This window comes from Schistocerca cancellata, chromosome 10 (genome assembly GCF_023864275.1).
Source record: "Schistocerca cancellata isolate TAMUIC-IGC-003103 chromosome 10, iqSchCanc2.1, whole genome shotgun sequence".
Taxonomy (NCBI): domain Eukaryota; kingdom Metazoa; phylum Arthropoda; class Insecta; order Orthoptera; family Acrididae; genus Schistocerca; species Schistocerca cancellata.
In genome coordinates this window covers 80,840,904-80,864,583 of record NC_064635.1, presented here as the reverse complement: position 1 = coordinate 80,864,583, position 23,680 = coordinate 80,840,904, and the positions used below count along the sequence as shown (strand labels likewise).

General features: G+C 37.9%; 1 protein-coding gene across 1 annotated transcript in view; it reads right to left on the bottom strand.

Annotated features, from left to right (window-relative positions):
* LOC126106592 (chymotrypsin-like protease CTRL-1) overlaps nt 1-23,680 on the bottom strand; it is a 156,723-nt gene that overhangs the window by 38,890 nt on the left and 94,153 nt on the right. The window contains exons 5-6 of the mRNA XM_049912936.1: nt 22,931-23,112; nt 668-766 (exon numbers count right to left, since the gene is read on the bottom strand). Of these exons, the coding sequence (XP_049768893.1) occupies nt 668-766; nt 22,931-23,112 (281 nt within the window). The remainder of the gene's footprint in view (nt 1-667; nt 767-22,930; nt 23,113-23,680) is intronic.

Below are 23,680 nucleotides of genomic sequence, written 5' to 3'. Positions count from 1 at the left end.
ACCAACCTACCAATGCTTACCTTACTTTCCAAATGAAAGCGCTGGCACGTCGATACACATACAATTCTAGTTTTTGCAACCAACGGTTGCTTCGTCAGGAAAGAGGGAAGGAGAGGGAAAGACGAAAGGATGTGGGTTTTAAGGGAGAGGGTAAGGAGTCATTCCAATCCCGGGAGCGGAAAGACTTACCTTAGGGGGAAAAAAGGACGGGTATACACTCGCACACACACACACACATACACACACATATCCATCCACACATATACAGACACAAGCAGACATATACAGACATATAGAAACATATACAAACTCTTTGCCTCTGTATATGTCTGCTTGTGTCTGTATATGTGTGGATGGATATGTGTGTGTGTGTGTGTGTGTGTGAGTGTATACCCTTCCTTTTTTCCCCCTAAGGTAAGCCTTTCCGCTCCCGGGATTGGAATAACTCCCATCCCTTTCTCCTCCCTAACAAAGGAATATGCAAAATTCAAAAGATGCAAATAATATTTTTTCTTTTAAGTTTTTCTATTGGCAGTACTAGGAATTTTACTTCCTGAAATTAAGTGGTTGCTTGACTTATTACAAGTATACCCCATCGGAAAAACAGATATTTGTAATATTCCTGTAACTAAAAAATGTCAATATTTCTGTATCTTACTTAACTTACCGGTTTGCCCAGGAAGTTTGCCCCAACCAATGAGTCGACCTCTTCTTCCTTGTAGAGGTACATCTCCATTTTGAAGGATGCATATTGGTTGTGCAGCTACTGCAAATTAGAATAGCAATACTGTGAGCACAGAGCTATGTTATTTGGATGAAACTCAGTCCAATGAATGTACATTTAAAAATAAGTTTTCTGGTGAACAAGCAGACAGATGACATGAATGTGAAACTATTTGAAGAGAAATATATAACTGCATTCATTGTGGGATCCTGAATTTAATTTGCTTAAGTTGTGTCAAGTAACATGTCAAGCACCTTCTCTTTACTCATACATAAGGATCTCCTTAGGCATTGGGCTAGGTGCTCTAGTGGGCTGAAAACTGGAAGGTCTGTGGGATCAAATCCTGGTCAGATCACAGAAATTTTCAGTTAGTTGGTTGATTCGTGGGAGGGTCCAAACAGCAAGTCACTAGTCCCATTGGATTAGGGAAAAACCTAAATCAGGATGGTCGGACGTGGGTTTGAACTGTCATCCCCCTGATTGCAAGTCCTGTGTGCTACCCACTGAACCACCTTGCTCAGTGTGAAATTTTCAGTCTGCCTTTGATGTAGTAGTCATCTCTCATGATGTAAGGAGTTGGCAGGAACAATACATGGTTTGGGTGCCACATTAAAGTGGAGGTCCTCTTCCTCCAGATGGATAACTGGGCTAAATGAGGGATATGCAAGTGCTGGAATGGTGTTCAATTGAAACATTTGCACCTGACCATAGAGCCACACAAAAGTTTTATTATTACTGTTATTATTATCATTTCCAAATAATTATTACTATTATTACCTACTAAAACATTTTTTCATGAACTGTATTCTTTTATGTCATTTTCTTTACTTATAGCTTTTTACAGTTTGACATAGCTTTTTACTTGGTCTCAAATTACGATGAGGACAGTACACAGAGTGTTCCATTTACAGCTGTAAGCCTTGGAATCAATTTTATATACATATGACATAGACCAACTGTCATCTTGGATCCTGTAAGTCATCAATTTTAGAAGTTGAACAGGTCAGTTTGCAATTTTCAGAGTCTCCCCTGCAATGCAGCAGTATATTGTGAGTGATTAATTCCTGCATGTAATGAACAGCTAGTTATGAGGCGTATTGGCTATGAACCAGAACAGGGCCTCTGAAAATGATCATGGTGTGTGCACATCTTAAGCATCCTTGTGCAACATTACCAATTACTGTTAATGCTGAATCATGCATATTCTTTTAATAAAAGTCACCAGTTGTTAATGATGGGTCAAGGAGAGAACTTCTATACCACATGTATATTATGTGTGAATAAAAGAGTGTTACTCTGGGGTGAAGAGTTTGGTACAGGAAGGGGATTCACGGCAAGCTCATCAAACCAGCCAGAAGATTGATGACTCAATAAAAGAAAAGGACTTAATAGAAGTCTGAAGTGTTGTTGAATATTTGTAAAAAGGGAATATTTGTTCTATACATAGAGCAGAGAATGGTGGAGTGATGCATAAGTGGTGACAGAGAATTGAATAAAGTCCAAGACTCAGTGCCTCGTCACGAAAAATCTGGATCTAAGAGAGAAGTAATGAGTAAATAGTTTCCCATTAAGGATAAACTTATTGAACAGTGTCAATCCCTCAAAAAATTTGAATGGAATCCAAACTGTGCAACTAATACATGCTGAAGAAAACTACGGAAGCTGTTTAAATGTTGTGGCAGAAGTGCAACATATCACTTTGGTGAAATGATGTGTTGTACAAGCATTTTTCAGACTGATGATAGTTGATTGCCTCTATTATAAGTTAATTTTTGTAATGAATTAGGTAATCTGCTGCTTGGATGTACATTTTATTTATGACAGAAGAAGGGGGAAAGGGGGGGGGGGAGGAGAGAAGGGGCAGCAAATGATACGTTGCTTGTGTGGAAAAATGTTCTCGAACCAACCTTCCTCATGGTACCTACTGGTCAGACAGTTTACTCTGTGTCGTCAAGTCCTGTCTTGGACATATTGTGTGAGCGATAAAGGAAGAGTCACCATCATAATGTCTATGTTGTCATAGGGACAAGAGAAACTTGTTATATATTCACTCTATTGGAATCTTTTAAATAAGACAAACTATATGTGGACTTATTCCTTATCAATGAAACTTCAATGTTCCATATGTTGAAACAAGTTTGTAATTAACGGTTGATGAACCATGAGCACTATATCCAATATATGATATAGTGATTATCAGAAGCATCATTTTTGTTTTGAGACCTGGACGTTGGATTTGTATTCTTAGCTTCCAGTAGTAACTGCAGCACTTCAAGAAACAAAGTTTAATCGGAAGAGGTTGGTGAGTGTGCTAAACAGTAAGGTGAGCAAGACTGAATAATAGGAAGTCTTAGCTCCTGATCAGATTTTACTTCACCACCCAATATCACGGGAAACAACCAGCAGAACATCACATATAGGACCATTGTCAACAGCCCAGAACAAAGAGGCTGTTGAAGATCAACAAGTAAAATCATGCTGTGGCATAAAACCAGTTGCTAGCACTGTGAATTAAGAATTTTGAAGAAGTTTTCCTAAACAGTGAAGATTTATTAAATCCTTTGATTACAATTATGCTGAAGAAGAGAGTAATTAATCCAAAAGTCAGAAAATTTTGACCATGACTACGTAGGGCTTTTATTGTAATAATCCCATGACCAGTCCACAACAGCAGTGTCAATGACACACCCATTTACAGTGACACATCATGACCAATCCAGGTTCTCATCGGCAACTATGTGGGAAATCCAAGTTGCCTGGTTACCAAAATACATTTTTCTTTTTTTTGTGTTGTGGGGTACACTGTAAGTGGTTTTGCAACCAGAGTTTGTGGGTGTACTACAGCACCATAGATAGCCTTCTTACATTGTTAAACTGAGACTAATTAAACATGTATTATTGTAGACATTGTATAACCCATGGTGATGAGAAATGTGGATGTGGACATCCCAGCTTGGTGCAGAACATTTAGTGAGCAACCGACCAACACAAAAAACACAATGCTTGAGGAGACAAATATAACACTACAACAGCATATCAATCAGTCACATAAGGAAAAGAAAGAAATCAAAACTAGCATACTGTAGTTACAGAGGAAACTTTCTGCCTTACCAGAGGAGTCAAATTCGGAAATATTGAAACAGTGTAATTTAGTTTGAAGTGAAGTGAAGGAGCAATTTAGAGATGCGGACAAAGATTTGAAACAATTAAATGAAATAACTTAGCAGGAATTAAACACACTATATGATCAAATCTCAGGTGTACAAGAATAGCTGAGAGAGCTGGAACAATGCAAAGATTCAGCTATAGATGCTGTTTCAGGCTCTACACTTGCTAGCTTGGAGGAATGTGCAGTGGAATTAGCTGATAATAAAGTGTGAGAAAGTACTGAATCATCTGTAGACACATCTTATTCTAATGTGGAGACAGATACAACAGAGAGTGAACTACAGAAAATTTGGGATGAATTAACAAAGACAAAGGACGGATTCTCTGAGGAGATACATGATCTAAGCATAGAGGGAGAGGTTGAGGTAGGAACAGGAGGAGACTATAGTTGCTCTAATGATGGACGTTTCTGAAGGAACAAATGCTTATGGAGCAGATGTTGAGCAAGCATTTACATGTCCGTGGAAGTGTTCTAAAGTATAACATGCTTGGAAAACCTAACCTTGAAAGGTACTTAAATTGTAATGAGAAATATGAAGTTTTTACCATTGTAGACTTATCTTTCTTGAAAACCTGGAAATTTCATTATTCAAGCTTTCATGTGACATGATAAAAATTAATTTGGTTTTGTAAAATCACATGCTTAAATGTTTATGTATACTCTGCAGTGAATAGGTACTGATAATTATCATGGAGATATACTGCAATGATGCATATTTTTATTTTTCATTGCCTTATGACCTTTCTATAAATACCCGTGTAACTAAATTGTTTACTTGATGTGCAGCCCATTTCTTGATTTGGTACCTGCTACTCTCAATGTAATTCTCTTCCTCTGTGCTGTGATGATGCACTGGTCGCTGAAAGAAAAAACTTAAAACTAATTGCATTATGTAGCTCGGTGGCTACTGATACAGTTAGTCATTGCACACATCCACAGATATTTCCATACTTTATTTAAATTCATAGACATTCATTTATTCTGTTACCCATTATAATCATTTACTCTGCAAAGAAAATTATTTGACATTTCTTATGGTATATTGTCGTCTCTCCTTAGCTTACATGTCTCGTATAATTTTTCATAATGCTTCCTTTTGTTTGTAAATATGTTGTATATAACTTAATATTTAATTAAACCTCTGTGTAAATATATCAATAGGTTCCTTAGTTCTTAGGCAGTAGATGTCATTGCTTAGTATTTCTGTTTACTTTGTATTCAAGTTAGATGATAATTACTGTTTGGTTGAAATATCTCTATATTTTTACAGGCTAAACACATGAGAGAGAAAATATATTGGCATGTAGTTGTGTATATTTTAAGTTTTTGAAAGCTATTTCTGCAAGAGTCTCTTAGGCGCAATCCACATATAACTCTTAAAGTGCGCTTCTGGGCAATGAACACTTTCCTTGCTAATGGCTGATTGCCCCAAAAAATAATGCCGTATTCAATGAGTGAGTGAAAATAGCCATGTATGCCACTTTTGCAGTGTTGGGTTCAACACATCTAGTGACAACCCGTAAAGCATATGTAGCAGATCTAAGCCTCTTGCGGAGATCTACAATATGTGAAGACCAGTTCATTTTCCTGTCAATGTGCACTCCAAGAAATTTTGTTATTTCCATTTTTTCTATTGGCTGATTACCATATGTCATACTTATCTCTCTCTCTTTTTCTGTTTTTGTACAGAACTGAATAAAGCTGATCTTACTGGAATTTAATGAGATACCATTCACCTTGAACCAATTAACCACATCTGAGAGTATGTGATTAATGGCTTTCTCAAGATTACTATCTGTTCTACTGTTCATAAAAATTGTATTATCATCAGCAAATAATGTAAATTTACACGGCAGGCTTGTACATGATGGTAGATCATTTATAAAAATCAGGAATAATAGTGGCCCAAGAATTGAGCCCTGAGGCACTCCACATATAATGGAACTCCATTTAGAATGTGAAGAAACATCACATACTCCACCTGAGCTATTCAAGACAACTTTTTGTTTTCTGTCTTGGAAATATGACTGTAGCCAATTGCCTGCAACACCACTTATTCCCACCAATTTTGCTTTTTGTAGGAGAATCTAGGACTTCATTGCAAGAGCATAGATTGTGTCTTCTGTTGAACGGCCCTTTTGAAAGCCAAATTGGCTCTTGTTGATAACTCCATTCTTCATGAGATGATCAGTAATTCTTACACATATTAGTTTTTCTAGAATTTTAGAGAAGGTTGTCACCAAAGAGATAGGTCAATAGTTAGTTAATTTGGTTTTATCACCCTTTTTGTACAGGGGCTTCACAATGGCATATTTAAGTCTACAGGGAACAACACCTTTCTGAAGGGAACCATTGAAAATATGACGGAGAATATCCCTTATCCACACACAAGAATATTTCAATAAATTACTAGAAATATTATCAACCCCTGCAGAGTTCTTACAATAAATTACTAGAAATATTATCAACCCTTGCAGATATCTCTAGCATTGAGAACTAATCTTACAGAACTGTCCGGTTTGCTTACTGGTAATATAGTCCTAGAATAGGGTGAAAATGAAGGTTGTATAATTCCCCATTTAATCATGTGATTTATCTCTTCCCTTACTGCCTCCAGTTTTGCCCATTGAATAGGATGTGACATAACACAAAATGTTTCATGTGGATAGACTTCAGTATTTTATTCATAGTCATTGATTACTCCTGGCTCCTTACTGAGAACATTTGCATACTTAAATAACATGTTAGAAAGTACTTGTCATTGCATATCATTTAGTATCTGTGATTTACTTAGTTTCTGTTCTACCATTTCATAACTAACCTCATTGTTTGCTTCTTGTTCAGTATAAAATTTGTTTGTGAAACATACAGCTGGAAAGGAAATCTCATCCTTTACATAAAAGTGGCATTTACCATTACCTACATCAATCTGTGTTTTGTATGTTCTAAATGTCTCCATGCCAATAAGACAATTAACTATAAGTTTGTGAATTATAAGAAAATTTCACTTCACTGTAAACTGTTCAATTTGTAATGGAATAAGTGCCTGATGCTTAATCAATTTAGTCTCACTGCCTGTAGCAGTTTGCACCTTGCAGTTTTGGACAGGAAATGTTGGGAATTTGCATCTCTTCTTCTATTCACAGAAAAATGAATTGAACCTGTATCTAAAATTAACTATGTGTCAATATTAAATATCTTCACCTTAATGATTGCTTGTACTTGCTGTTCCTAGATATTATTTGTTGTATCTAACTCCTGCTGATAAAGATAATCCTTGATGTCACCTTGTTTGTCAGATTTTATGAGACATGTTTTGCTTTACCCCCACTCCCAGAGAGTTCAATAGCCTGGGGCTTAACTACAACTTGTTGGTGTTTTCCAATGGTGTAGTGTGTTGGGTTTGATGCGGTCTGCCACGAATTCCTCTCCAGTGCTAACTTCTTGATCTCAGAGTAGCAGATGCAACCTACATCCTCAATTATTTGCTGGATGTATTCCAATCTCTGTCTTCTTCTACAGTTTTTGCCCTCTACAGCTCCCTCTAGTACCATGGAAGTCATTCCCTTATGTCTTAACAGATGTCCTATCATCCTGTTGCTTCTCCTTATCATTGTTTTCCACATGTTCCTTTCCTCTCTGATTCTGCGCATAACCTCTTCATTCCTTACCTTATCAGTCCAATTAGTTTTCAACATTCATCTGTAGCACCACATCTCAAATGCTTCAATTCTCTTCTGTTCCAGTTTTCCCACAGTCCATGTCTCACTACCATACAATGCTGCACTCCAGACATACATTCTCAGAAATTTCTTCCTCAAGTTAAGAGCGATATTTGATATTAGAAGACTTCTCTTGGCCAAGAATGCCCTTTCTGCCATTGCTGGTCTGCTTTTGATGTCCTCCATCCCTCATTGGTAATTTTACTGCCTAGGTAGCAGAATTCCTTAACATCATCTACTTCAAGACCACCAATCTGGATGTTAAGTTCCTCGCTGTTCTCATTTCTCCTACTTCTCATTACTTTTGTCTTTCTTCAATTTACTCTCAATCCATATTATGTACTCTTTAGACTGTTCATTCCATTCATTTAATTCTTCTTCACTTTCACTCAAGATAGCAATGTCATCAGCGAATCATATCATTGGTATCCTTTCACCTTGAATTTTAATGCCACTTCTGAACCTTTATTTTAATTCCATCATTGCTTCCTTGATGTACAGATTGAACAATATGGGAGAAAGGCTACATCCTTGTCTTAAACCCTTCTTAATACAAGCACTTCGTAGTTGGTCACCCACTCTTATTATTCCCTCTTGGCTGTTGTACATATTGTATATGACCCATCTCTCCCTATAGCTTACCCCTACTTTTTTCAGAACTTCGAACTTCTTACACCATTTTACATTGTTGAATGCTTTTTTCAGGTCAACAAATCCTATGAACGTGTCTTGATTTTTCTTTATTCTTGCTTTCATTATTAACTGCAATGTCAGATTTGCCTCTCTCATACCATTACCTTTCCTAAAGTCAAACTGATCGTCATCTAGTGCATCCTCAATTTTCTTTTCCATTCTTCTGTATATTATTCTTGTAAACAACTTGGATGCATGAGCTGTTAAGCTGACTGTGCAATAATTCTTGCACTTGTCAGCTCTTGTCATCTTCGGAATTGTGTGGATGATGCTTTCCTGAAAGTCAGATGGTATGTCACCAGACTCATGCATTCTACACACCAACATGAATAGTCATTTTGTTGCTACTTCCCCAATGATTTTAGAAATTCTGATGGAATGTTATCTACCCCTTCTGGCTTATTTGATCTTAAGTCCTCCAAAGCTCTTTTAAATTCTGATTTTAATACTAGATCTCCTTCTAAATCGACACCTGTTTCTTCTTCTATCCCATCAGACAAATCTTCCCCCTCATAGATTCTTTCAGTGCATTCTTTCCACCTATCCACTCTCTTCTCTGCATTTAACACTGGAATTCTCGTTGCACTCTTAATATTATCACCCTTGCTTGTAATGTCACCGAAAATTGTTTTGACTTTCCTTCCAACAATCATTTCTCTTTTGATGTCTTCACATTTTTCCTGCAGCCATTTTGTCTTAGCTTCCCTGCACTTCCTATTTATTTCATTCCTCAGTGACTTGTATTTCTCTATTCCTGACTTTCCTGAAACATTTTTGTACTTCCTCCTTTCATCAATCAATTGAAGTATTTCTTCTTTACCTAGGGTTTCTTCACAGTTACCTTCTTTGTACTTATAGTTTCCTTCCCAACTATTGTGATGGCCCTTTTTAGAGATGTCCATTCCTCTTCAACTGTACTGCCTACTGAGCTATTCCTCATTGCTGTATCTATAGCCTTAGAGAGTTTGAAGCGTATTTCATCATTCCTTAGTACTTCCGTATCCCACTTCTTTGCATATTGATTCTTCCTGACTGATATCTTAAACTTCAGCCTACTCTTCATCACTACTATATTGTGTTCTGGGTACCCCTTACAATCCAGTATCCGATTTCAGAATCTCTGTCTGACCATGATGTAATCCAACTGAAATCTTCCCGTATCACCCAGCCTTTTCCAAGTGACCTTGTCCTTTTGTGATTCTTGAATAGAGTATTTGCTATTACTAGCTGAAACTTGTTGCAGAACTCAATTAGTTTTTCTCCTCTGTCATTCCCTGTCCCAAGCCCATATTATCCTGTAATCTTTTCTTCTTCTCCTTCCCCTAAAACTGCATTCCAATCTCCATGACTATTAGATTTTCATTCCCCTTTCAGTATCCTCATACACTTTCTCTGTCTCTTTATCTTCAGCTTGTGACATAGGCACGTATACCTGAACTATTGTTGTTGGTGTTGGTTTGCTGTCAAACCTGATAAGAACAACCCTGTCACTGAACTGTACACTGCAACACACTCTCTGCTCTACCTTCCTATTCATAATGAATGCTACTCCTGTTATATCATTTTCTGCTGCTGTTGATATTATCCTATACTCATCTGACCAGAAATCCTTGTCTTCTTCCCACTTCACTTCACTGACCCCTACTATACCTAGATTGAGCCTTTGCATTTTCCTTTTCATATTTTCTAGTTTCCCTACCATGTCCAAGCTTCTGGCACTCCACACCCCGACTCGTGGAACGTTATTATCCTTTCATTGATTATTCAATCTTTCTCTTATGGTAATCTCCCCATTGGCAGTCCCCTCCGAATGGTGGACTATTCTGGAATCTTTTGCCAATGGAGAGATCATCATGACCAATTACAGGCCACATGTCCTGTGGATACACGTTACATGTCTTTAATGCAGTGGTTTTCATTGCCTTCTGCACCCTGATGCCATTGATCATTGCTGATTCTTCCGCATTTAGCGCAGTTTCCCACTCCTAGGACAAGGGAGTGCCCTGAACCTCTGTCTGCTCCTTCACCCTCTTTGACAAGGCTGTTGGCAGAATGAGGGTGACTTATGCCAGAAGTATTCGGCCAGCCACCAATGCTGATTATTAATCAAAATTTAAGCAGTGGTGGGATTCGAACCCAGGATCGAAAGCGTTTTGATATGAATCAAAGATGCTACCCCTAGACCATGGGTGAACCTGGAGTAATTACCTGGAGTAATATCAGTTAGTTGCACTGTGTGGGTAGTTCACCAATTCATGTCATTAGCTGCTGTGCCGTTACCTTCTGTCTCTCCTTCTTACACATGCTGAGTCAACTTCTACTGTTGCTACCCTTAAAGTAAGCTCTCCTACAGCTAGAGGTACACTTTCATAGTCTTTATTTAGTTTGTTAATGACAGTGGTTATCTTTTTTTTACCGTCGAACACAACTGGTTTTGTGTGGCTTCAATATGTGTGTTTGTGTCTGTGATTTTCCTTATTTGTTGTTCTGCTCAATCATGATGGTCATTAAAAGAATCTACCTTCTGTTTTAACTCTGTAATGTTACTGTTAACTTCAGAAAGTACTTCATGCTTTACTTGTTTTTTTTATATCATTCAATTTTGTGTCAATTTCAGAGTGAAAATTTTGTGGCTAAGTCATTGAATTTCTGTGAGACTTGTCTTGCAAATCCTTGAATACTTGTTTTTGTTCTTGTTTCATTATATTTAGATCTTGTGTGACAGTGTTCAGATTGTGTGTCAAATTATCAATTTTGGTATTCATATCTTGTTCAATATCACTGAAATTTGTGTTCATATTGTGTTTCACATCACTGAGATTGGTGTTCATATTATCAAGTTTCATGTTTATCTTAGATAGTAACTGTCGTAGCAGTGCTTCAGTTGTACTACTGTGGCTGCTGTCAGCTGTACTTCCCAAGTTAATATTTGTGTTGTGAACAAGTGGTGTTTGTAATGTGTTGTCAAGATCGATATTTGTATCACTCTCCAACGTTTCGTGCATGAGCTGTACATCACCCTGGGAGATGCGTTACATTGTCTCTCTCGTCATTTGTAAACACTGTGTTGTCAAGGTCATTCTGCTGTGGAGTGTTGCTATCATTTGTCACACCTGTGACGCTCATCTCTAACCCATCTAAAACTTCTGCAATAGGCATGCTTGGAGCTTGAAATTCAATTCTTTGATGACGCAATTCTATGCCATCTTGGCTGACTGCGTTTTCGCTATTGCTATCAATAATGGATGTATATTCTTCTGTCATGTTGTATGAATATGCAAAAATAAAAATTTCACAAAAAACATTAAAATTTCATATGCTAATTGTTATTTATGTGATGTCAAAGCCTGATTTACATCTATTATGATATGCAAACTACTGTGTCACAATTGTTTATGTTTTACTGACAACGTGTATCACACCGAAAAATTCCTGTAAATTTTACACCATAAAATTCAAGGAAGGGAATAATGAGGTAAAGGTTTCTACCTACATCAAAAGAGGCACTACAAAGTGTAACCATGCAAACAACTTGTGTAGCCAACCTACATTTGCTGCACCAAACAAAACAGCTTACTATGGAAAATGTTACATAACCTGTGTGCAATTCTTATTCCTTTCCAAAATTTGCTTCCCAATTTTTGCCCTTTTGCTTTACATGCTCCCTGTTGTGATTCAAGCAAACAGAAAATACAGAGAATTAGTTGTTTATGACTAATAACAATATCATAGAAATTTCTTACTCTAACAATAGTTAACAAAACCTACTTAAAACAGGTGCCCTGAAGTGCTGGCACACAGGTTTACAGTTGAGTTGTAATAATAAAAATAAAAAATTATTAAATATATATGCATATGAAAAACATTTAAAGGGGATAACACAATTGCCTTATTAGAAATGTTCTGTGCTTGCATGAATTTTAGGCTATCGGACTTCTTCTCTTACATTTCAATTGTAGTTGCAGGCAGCAGACTTCAAGTACACCAGTGTGTGTCATAAATAAGAAAATCCTCCTTACTTGGTTTCACTTCACTTGAATAAAAAATACTTAATACCAGTATAAAATTTTTTCTTATTTCAAAATATGTATGACACAGAACACTTGCAGCCCATCATATTCTGTACAGCACTTCTTAACAAAACTTCTATGTACAACAGAGTGAGAAACTAAATCATGTATAAAGGAAAATGAATGATGATTTTTTTTTTTTCATTTGTCCATGCTTTACCGTGCATTCATAATTAACATCTTTGCCAATGCTTAAGGTCAATCTGTGTTTCATTTTTTGTTTTTAATAAATTTTAACTTTACGATATCCTGGGGATATTTCATCATGTACCTACGCAACAGACATGCACAATGCAGAGTGCAAGAACATAATTTAAAAGCAAGCATTCCTAATTTTAAACGCAATGACATAGTGCCATTGACAGTCTTTCATCACAGTTCACAATTAAAGAAAAAAATGAGCAAGTTTTTCTTTGATATGAAGGTCCACATAAAATTATAGGAATTCTACATCTGAAGGCTGTTCTCAATTAGAAATGGAGACAGGAAACAAAAACAATGAATCCTCTGCTGAAGGATTGATGCTAACATTGTCAAGAGGAATCCTCCCCACTGACAGCCATCAATCAAACAAGGACAGTGCGCAAAATACATCTAACAATGAACAAGTGAGTCCTCTAAAATCATCAGCAGGAAGTAAACTAAACTACAAAAGCTCCACAGAAGAATCAACACCAGCAGCACCAGAAAGTATCCAGAAAATTTGCCCCACACCAAGAAGAAATATACCAAAATTATCATCTGTAACTGCAGCAGCAAGTAAACAGAGAATGAAACTGAGACCAAGAAGAGCCACAATACAGGATGAGTATTATATATGATATCAGGGAAGAACAAGGAGAGATCTATCCCATATGTAAGTTACACGGCTTGGCCTAAAACTGATCAGTGTCATTATCTTTATAAGGAATCCCCCTCCTCTTTGAAGAAAGAAATAACATCATCAGGCACAATAGGTCAAAGTACTGACACACACAAAGTACTCACAGTGCTAAAAATCAATATGGGCAGAATTAGGAATAAAATACTAGAATTAGAACATTATTGTAGAAGTAAAAAAGTGGATGCAGTTTATGTTTTGGAACACTGCTTAACTGAATAAGAAATAGATATTTTTGTTTGCCAAATTTAAAAGAACGCAAAATCCCCAAGATTGGCAAAGTTTTACAGAAGTTCGAAATATGGTGCTTTTAATAATTTCCACAATGAAATTCTGTCTTGAAATCTGGTAGAAAACCCAAAGAGATTCTGGTCATACATAAAGCACACCAGTGGCAAGACACAAGGAAAAAAGAAAATATTGCTGTCTGTGGTGTTTTCAGTATAGAATGTTAAACTGTGACAAGCAAGTATCAAGATCTTTTTTCAATATCTTAAGGTCATTAGACTGATTCCATAGAAATAAAAGAGATCTCATAAAGCAGCAGTTAGTTATGCAGATGGATGTTTCTCTGACCATGAACCATTACTCCTCACACACTACAGCAAACTGTCATATCACACCAAAAAAAAAAAAATTAGATGACTTGGCTGAAGTCGTAAAAGACAAATTTGTGAATTTGTTTGCTGATAGACTAAGTTGTATAAAATGGGTCTTTTTGTATGAAACAGATTGAACAAACTAATCTTGAAACTATTTTTTGAGAGCTTTAGCTAATATATATAAGTGTCGTACACTTGTTCACCACTAAGAAAAACTATTATAAGTTTAAATGTAAACCTAAAACAAAGTTAGCAAATTGGTACACTAAAGAACTTGAAAATATTAGGAAACAAATGTTGTTATTGCAAAGTGCATATAAAAAGAATGGTGTGAATGACACTAAACAAGCTGATATAGATTGTAGGAAGTATCTGAAGTATAATTTTTTCATAAAATTATGCTGCTTAATGAGAAAAAATGAAATGTTTATAGAAACTGCTCCAAACAAGTGCAAAATGGCATGATAGATAATCACACAAGAACAATCCCCCAACCACACACAGGAAGTACCACTTGAACCAGACCAACTGGATGAGTTCTTTGTGTCTTCAGTGAAAGAAACTGGAAACAGAATAAACTTGAGCAACACATCTGCAGTGAACTAGTCGGTAAGCAGCTGCCAGTGAAACAGTCTTTTCAGTGGAAAAATTTTGCATCCACAAATGTAATAAAAGCAATAAAAAAATTCTCCAACTCTAAAACTATGGATACAGCTACATTATCAAGAAAACTGTTCATTTCATCTGTGAGGCTTTTGCTTTCATTTTTGACAAATGTCTTCAGTTTGAAATTTTCCCTGCATCATTAAAAATTTCAAAAGTTATATCAATTTTTTTTAAAATGAGACAAATTTCTCCCCCAAAATTAATGCCCAGTCTCAACAGTTCTGTAATTTCCAAAATATTTGAAACTATTATAAACAATCAATTAAGTGATTTTGTTTTAAGCAAATAATCTCCTCTGGAACAGCAGTTTGGTTACAGATTAGGAAAAAACACCTCTTCAGCAGTTCTTGGCATTGTCAACCAGATAATCACAGCTTTTTGAAAATAGGAATAAAGCCTCACTGGTTTAATGTGACCTAAGTAAGACCTTTGATTGTATCTCTTATGAAATATTGATTGAGAAACTACAGCACTACAAGTAATTGTTTCATACTTAAGACACAAAAAACAATATACTTCAGTGAGAAACAGATATTCTCTCATGAAAATGGTAGAGACAGGGGTACCACAGGGATCAGTGCTTGGACCATTCTTTTTCGTAATTACCATCAATGATTTGCCACATCATGTTCCTCAATCTATGGTCTTCTAGGCAGATGACACAACAATAATTGTACCTCACCAGGACACATCAGCATTACAACAAATGTCACTGGAATTACTAAATAGTGCAGTAAAATGGTTCTCCTCTAACAAACTGCTATGTAGTCCTGACAGGAGCCAGAGTCTCCTAGTGGGACTATCTAATGATATAGAAACTGGAGCAGTTAAACTTTTAGGATGCCATATTGACTCCAGATTGAGGTGAGGAGAATATCATCAGTCAAAATTGCAAAAGAATTCAAGAGTAACATACCTGATGTGGAAACTGAGAGACATAGTTACACCTAACTGTTTAAGATTGACATATTTGGGACTGTTCCAGTCTCACATTTCTTATGGACTGCTAGTATGGGGCCACTCCACGCATATAGGTGATGCATTGAAGATACAAAAAAAGTCATAAGAGAAATGTGTAGGGGTGGACCAACAGATCACTGTTGACCTCTGCTTAGAAAGCTCAATATACTTACAATTGTGTGTGTGTGTGTGTGTGTGTGTGTGTGTGTGTGTGTGTGTGTGTGTGTGTGTGTGTGTGTCTATATACACTACTGGCCATTAAAATTGCTACACCATAAAGATGACGTGCCACAGACACGAAATTTAACCAACAATAAGAAGATGCTGTGATATGCAAATGATTAGCTTTTCAGAGCATTCACACAAGGTTGGCGCCAGTGGTGACACCTACAATGTGCTGACATGAGCAAAGTTTTCAACCAATTCCTCATACACAAACAGCAGTTGACTGACGTTGCCTGATGAAACGTTGTTGTGATGCCTCGTGTAAGGAGGAGAAATGCGTACTATTGTGTTTCCGACTTTGATAAAGGTCAGATTGTAGGCTATCGCGATTGCAGTTTATCATATCGCAACATTGCTGCTCGCGTTGGTCAAGATCCAATGACTGTTAGCAGAATATGGAATCAGTGGGTTCAGGATCCCAATGGCCTTGCATCACTAGCAGTCGAGATGACAGGCATCTTATCCGTATGGTTGTAACGGATCGTGCAGCCACGTCTCAATCCCTGAGTCCACAGATGGGGACGTTTGCAAGACAATAACCATCTGCACAAACAGTTCAATGATATTTGCAGCAGTATGGACTATCGGCTCGGAGACCATGGCTGCAGTTACCCTTGAAGCTGCATCACAGACAGGAGCGCCTGTGATGGTGTACTCAACGATGAACCTGGGTGCATGAATGGCAAAACGTCATTTTTTTTTTTTTTTCGGATGAATCCAGGTTCTGTTTACAGCATCAGGATGGTCGCATCCGTGTTTGGCGACATCACGGTGTACGCTCATTGGAAGCGTGTATTCGTCATCGCCATACTGCCGTATCACCCGGCATGATAGTACGGGGTGCCATTGGTTACACGTCTTGGTCACCTCTTGTTCGCATTGATGGCACTTTGAACAGTGGATGCTACATTGCAGATGTGTTTCGACCCATGGCTCTACCCTTCATTTGATCCCTGTGGAACCCTATATTTCAGCAGGATAATGCACGACCGCATGTTGCAGGTCCTGTACAGGCCTTTCTGGATACAGAAAATGTTCGACTGCTGCCCTAGCCAGCACATTCTCCAGATCTCTCACCAACTGAAAACGTCTGGTCAATGGTGGCCGAGCAACTGGCTCATCACAATACACGAGTCACTACTCTTGATGAACTGTGGTATCGTGTTGAAGCTGCATGGGCAGCTGTACCTGTACACGCCATCCGAGCTCTGTTTGACTCAATGCCCAGGCATATCAAGGCTGCTATTATGGCCAGAGGTGGTTGTGCTGGGTACTTATTTCTCATGATCTATGCACCCAAATTGTGTGAAAATGTAATCACATGTCAGTTCTAGTATAATATATTTGTCCAATGAATAACCGTTTATCATCTGCATTTCTTCTTGGTGTAGCAATTTTAATGGTCAGTAGTGTATATTAAAACACATATCAAAGAATTTTATATAAGTTGAGATATACTCCAGCACAACACCACAGGAAAAATTAAAATGGAATTTCTGTGACAGATTAGTAAAAACACCCCACACATCTGCAGTCAGCTCCTCAATAACCTTTAACAAATTACCACCCTCAGTGTGGTCCATGCCTTCCAAATTATTTCAAAGGAAACTGTACAGCTGGCTGGTTGAAAATCCATTGTATAATGTAACAGAATTTTTTTTATGAAAAAATGTGAAAATATGTTAAAATTAGTATATATGGGTAAATGTTTGTAGTTATGTAGGTAACTCAGTATAAATGCTTGTAATTGTGTTAATAATTAAGTATAGATGTCTGTGATTGAGCATGTAATAAAATTGTAAAACAATAAACTGGTAGCCAAGATCGCAGGACTTACTGGTTTCAGCGAAACTAAAGCTGCCATCATTAGATCTAGGGAGGACAGAAAACCCTAAAAAGTGGGCTTCGATTCCACTTATATAACATGTATACATATAAATTTAGTTATACCTAAAAACAAAGATGATGTGACTTACCAAATGAAAGTGCTGGCAGGTCGACAGACACACAAACGAACACAAACATACACACAAAATTCAAGCTTTCGCAACAAACTGTTGCCTCATCAGGAAAGAGGGAAGGAGAGGGAAATACGAAAGGATGTGGGTTTTAAGGGAGAGGGTAAGGAGTCATTCCAGTCCCGGGAGCGGAAAGACTTACCTTAGGGGGAAAAAAGGACGGGTATACACTCGCACACACACACATATCCATCCACACATATACAGACACAAGCAGACATATTGTTTTTAGGTATATTTTTCCTACGTGGAATGTTTCCTTCTATTATAACTATAAATTTAGTTACATATCTTAGGACACATTCAAGTTACAACATCAAGGCAAACAATGGTTATATTAATAGTTGCCTATAACATGCAGGCCTTACAAAATTGTCGTAAGTAGCACATCGGCGTCAAAGAGAGATGACATTATAAATGTTAAGTGTCTCCATCACGTACAAGCACAAGCTAGGTACTACCACAACTCCGGCTCTGTTCTTACACATTCTTGCCGCATTGCGAGATGGCGCTAGCAGAAGAGGTGTCAATGAATGTCACAGCTCGCATCATAACAGGCTCTGCATGTGTGGTATTACTAAGTCATTAGGGCTTGTACATAATTCTAGAGATTACTGTATCATGTAAACATATACAAAACTTATGAAAGCTGCAGACCTACACAATTGCACATCTGCCTGGTCACATATTTGACATATCAAAAAGCAAATGCAAATTTCATGAGAACTGTGGAATTACAAAAATGTACATCTGTCTGGTCCTATACGTAATGATGAGACATTCACAGGACTGATGTTTACAGTGCTCATGGCATGAATGAAAATATAACACTTTTGCTAATAAAGTGCTTACCTTATTTCAACAGTTTTCCCCCAAACTAACAAAGGTTAGAGCAAAGTCTACAAAGAAGCCATGGATTACTCAAGGAATAGGGGTATCTTGTAAAACAAAAAGAAAACTGTATCTGTCAATCCGAAACAGTTCTGATGTTGATGCTATAGCACATTACAATAAATACTGCAAATTATTAAAGACTGTAATACAGACATCCCCCTGCCAATCCAAAGCGAATATATTACAAAAGAAGATCATATATATCATATCAGATAACAAAATAAAGACAATATGGGATATAGTGAAGGAGGAGACCAGTAGAACCAGACATGAAGAGGGACAAATAGCATTAAGAGTAAATGATACATTGGTGACAGATGTGTATAGTGTTGCAGAACTTTTTAACAAACATTTTATAACTGTCACTGAAAAGATGGGGTTGTCAGGTTCTGTAGATGCTGCTATGGGCTTCCATAATACGAATTTGACTCTCACTACCCCAGCAGAAATAACATCCATAATAAATTCTTTAAAATCAAAAACATCTAGTGGGTATGATGAAATATCAACAAAGTTAATTAAAGAATGTGACTCTGAGTTAAGTAACATATTAAGCTATCTGTGTAACCAGGCATTTATCAGTGGAATATTTTCTGAATGGTTGAAATATGCTGAAGTTAAGCCAATGTTTAAGAAGGGAGATAAAGAAATAGCCTCAAATTCTGTAGCTTTATTATCATCTTATCTCAACTAACATACTGTCAAAGTCGCAGTTCGGACTTCTAAAGGGTTCTGATACTGAGAAGGCTATATTCACTTACAGTGAAAATGTGCTTAATTCATTAGACAAAAAATCGCATGCAACTGGTATATTTTGTGATCTGTCATAGGCATTTGACTGTGTAAATCACAATATCCTTTTAAGTAAATTAGAATATTATGGTGTAACAGGAAATGCTGCAAAATGGTTCAAATTTTATATCTCTGGCAGAAAACAAAGGGTATTATTAGGAAAGAGACATGTATTAAGCTATCAGGCATCATACAACTGGGAACTAATTACATGTGGGGTCCCACAAGGTTCCATTTTAGGGCCCTTACTTTTTCTTGTGTATATCAATGACCTTTCATCAGTAACATTACCAGATACCAAGTTTGTTTTGTTTGTCGATGATACAAACATTGCAATAAATACCAAACCAAGTGTAGTCTTAGAAAGATTGGCTTGTAAAATATTTGTAGACATTAATCACTGGTTCCTAGCCAATTCTTTGTCACTAAACTTTGAAAAAACACACTACATGCAGTTCAGAACTTGTAAGGGCTGTCCCACGAGTATATGCCTAACATACGATGATAAGCAGATAGAAGTAGTGGACAGTGTTAAATTCTTGGGGTTACAGCTTGATAATAAATTAAGCTGGGAAGAGCACACCACAGAACTGCTGATGAGTCTTAGTAAATCTTTATTTGCAATGCGAATTGTGCAGACATAGGGGATATAAAAATGAAAAAGCTCGCATACTATGCTTACTTTCTTTCCATAATGTCATATGGGATTATTTTTTCAGGTAATTCATCAAGCCAAGCTAAAGATTTCCAGGCACAAAAACGTGCAGTAAGAGTTATATGTGGTATGAACTCAAGAACATCCTGCAGAAGCCTGTTTAGGGAACTAGGGATACTACCTATGGTACTGCTTCCCAATATATTTATTCCTTAATGAAATTTGTCATTAGAAATATATCACTTTTTCAAACCAGCAGCTCAATTCCTGGAATCAGTGCTAAAAATGAGAATAATCTTCACAAGGATTTAAAGTCACTTACTCTTGTACAAAAAGGTGTGCATTATTCAGGAACACACATTTTCAATAACTTGCCAGCAACCATAAAAAGCTTAACAAGCAATGAAATTCAGCTTAAGAGAAGCTTAAAGGATTTATTGGTGACCAGCTCCTTCTACTCCGTTGATGAATTTCTCAGTAGAACCAACTGATTTGTGTTTCAGTGCAGTAATGTGTTCATTGTAAATAAGTACACTCCTGGAAATGGAAAAAAAAACACATTGACACCGGTGTGTCAGACCCACCATACTTGCTCCGGACACTGCGAGAGGGCTGTACAAGCAATGATCACACGCACGGCACAGCGGACACACCAGGAACCGCGGTGTTGGCCGTCGAATGGCGCCAGCTGCACAGCATTTGTGCACCGCCGCCGTCAGTGTCAGCCAGTTTGCCGTGGCATACGGAGCTCCATCGCAGTCTTTAACACTGGTAGCATGCCGCGACAGTGTGGACGTGAACCGTATGTGCAGTTGACGGACTTTGAGCGAGGGCGTATGGTGGGCATGCGGGAGGCCAGGTGGACGTACCGCCGAATTGTTCAACACGTGGGGTGTGAGGTCTCCACAGTACATCGATGTTGTCGCCAGTGGTCGGCGGAAGGTGCACGTGCCCGTCGACCTGGGACCGGACCACAGCAACGCACGGATGCACGCCAAGACCGTAGGATCCTACGCAGTGCTGTAGGGGACCGCACCGCCACTTCCCAGCAAATTAGGGACACTGTTGCTCCTGGGGTATCGGCGAGGACCATTCGCAACCGTCTCCATGAAGCTGGGCTACGGTCCCGCACACCATTAGGCCGTCTTCCGCTCACGCCCCAACATCGTGCAGCCCGCCTCCAGTGGTGTCGCGACAGGCGTGAATGGAGGGACGAATGGAGACGTGTCGTCTTCAGCGATGAGAGTCGCTTCTGCCTTGGTGCCAATGATGGTCGTATGCATGTTTGGCACCGTGCAGGTGAGCGCCACAATCAGGACTGCATATGACCGAGGCACACAGGGCCAACACCCGGCATCATGGTGTGGGGAGCGATCTCCTACACTGGCCGTACACCACTGGTGATCGTCAAGGGGACACTGAATAGTGCACGGTACATCCAAACCATCATCGAACCCATCGTTCTACCATTCCTAGACCGGCAAGGGAACTTGCTGTTCCAACAGGACAATGCACGTCCGCATGTATCCCGTGCCACCCAACGTGCTCTAGAAGGTGTAAGTCAACTACCCTGGCCAGCAAGATCTCCGGATCTGTCCCCCATTGAGCGTGTTTGGGACTGAATGAAGCGTCGTCTCACGCGGTCTACACGTCCAGCACGAACGCTGGTCCAACTGAGGCGCCAGGTGGAAATGGCATGGCAAGCCGTTCCACAGGACTACATCCAGCATCTCTACGATTGTCTCCATGGGAGAATAGCAGCCTGCATTGCTGCGAAAGGTGGATATACACTGTACTAGTGCCGACATTGTGCATGCTCTGTTGCCTGTGTCTATGTGCCTGTGGTTCTGTCAGTGTGATCATGTGATGTATCTGACCCCAGGAATGTGTCAATAAAGTTTCCCCTTCCTGGGACAATGAATTCATGGTGTTCTTATTTCAATTTCCAGGAGTGTATTATAGTAGATCTATTACATGTTTATTACCTTATAAACAAAAAAAAACTTTTTTATTTTAAATTCAGTGCATTAGTGTTTATAAAATGATTCCTTCATATAGTGTTCATTAAAAAAATGACAATCATTCCACCTGGGACCTGTGAAATGGTACATTAGCTTATTAGTTTGAGTTTTAAATATTTGTCATGTATTATTGTTTTTCTGACATGTTCTACATCCTGGAGGACCCCCTCACTACGGATCAATTGGAATGAAAGTAAATCTAATCTAATCTAATCTAATCTAATCTAATCTGACGCAGGCTGAGACAACAATAAACATTGAAACATGTTTGTAGTATCTGCTGGTCAACAGTTTATTGCATGTTGTTGGGTCCTGCCTTGGAGATATGGTGCAGGCTATAGAAGAAGAGTGGCTGTGACAATGCCTATGACATCATGAGGACAAGAAAAAACTTTTACATATTCACTAAATTGTAATATGTTAAATAAAACAGACTGTAGTCCTTATCAATGAAATTGTGATGTTCTGAATGATGAAAAAACTTTATAATTAATAGTAGCTGTACACAAGAGTGCAATATCCATTACATCAGAAGAGAACTGAATATTGTATTTACATTCAGTAATTGTAGCTTTTTGAGAAACAATGTTTGACTGGAAGAGTTTAGTGAGTGTACTAAAATAATAAAGTGAACAAGATTGAATAATAACTCCTGATCAGGCTTCACCACCCAATATAATGGCAAAGAACCAGTGGAACATCTACAGTAAAATGACAATATTAACATTGATGCATCTCGAAATATGGAAATAAAAATTGTCTTTTGTTTAAAAAGCATAATGCTACTGAAGTGGCCTTTCCATCATGTAGGAGATATATCATCATCATGGTATACTTACATGAGTAATTCATAGAAGATTTTAGCACAAGCAGAGCAATATCATGCTTGTAATTGATTCTTTGAAATCCAGGATGCACCACAACATGGTTGATGGGGATATCTTGAACAGGGAAAGCACACATCTGAGGGGTGCAGTCAGGATCACCCCTACTGTCATATTCACCAACACGGACAGTAGCACTGTAAGTATGAGACAACATTTTTCACTTAGGTAACAAAGCATGTTGTACAAATATTTCTGTCACATATATTACACTTTTTTAAGTAGTGTTTATTAAATAGCAACAGCCACAACCTAGTCACATGCTACGAGAGGTTTGAGCTGGCCATTGCAGCCCCCAACCAATCTAAGAATAAGAGAATCCCACTTTATCAAAGACATTGTTTTGTTGTACCAGACATGTTTCAGCACTTTAAGTGCTATCTTCAGAGGTATTTTTATTTCTTTTCTTTCTCACTTGATGCTATTACATGTCTATGATGGTAGCTTTAATTCTGCTACACAGCTTGTCATGGTTTCCCAATGTCATGGGTTTTTTTTCAGTTGCTTGTATCATTTTAAAGTACTTATTTCTTTTGCTAATATCATTTCTTCTTGTTACATACACATTTTGTATAGTTTGTCACCCAATCACAAAGTATCCACTGCTTGACTGATAAACTATACAAAATGCATGTGTTACAACAAGAAACAACAATAGTAAAAGAAATAACTAGTTTAAGACATCACAAGCAAAAGAAACAACAC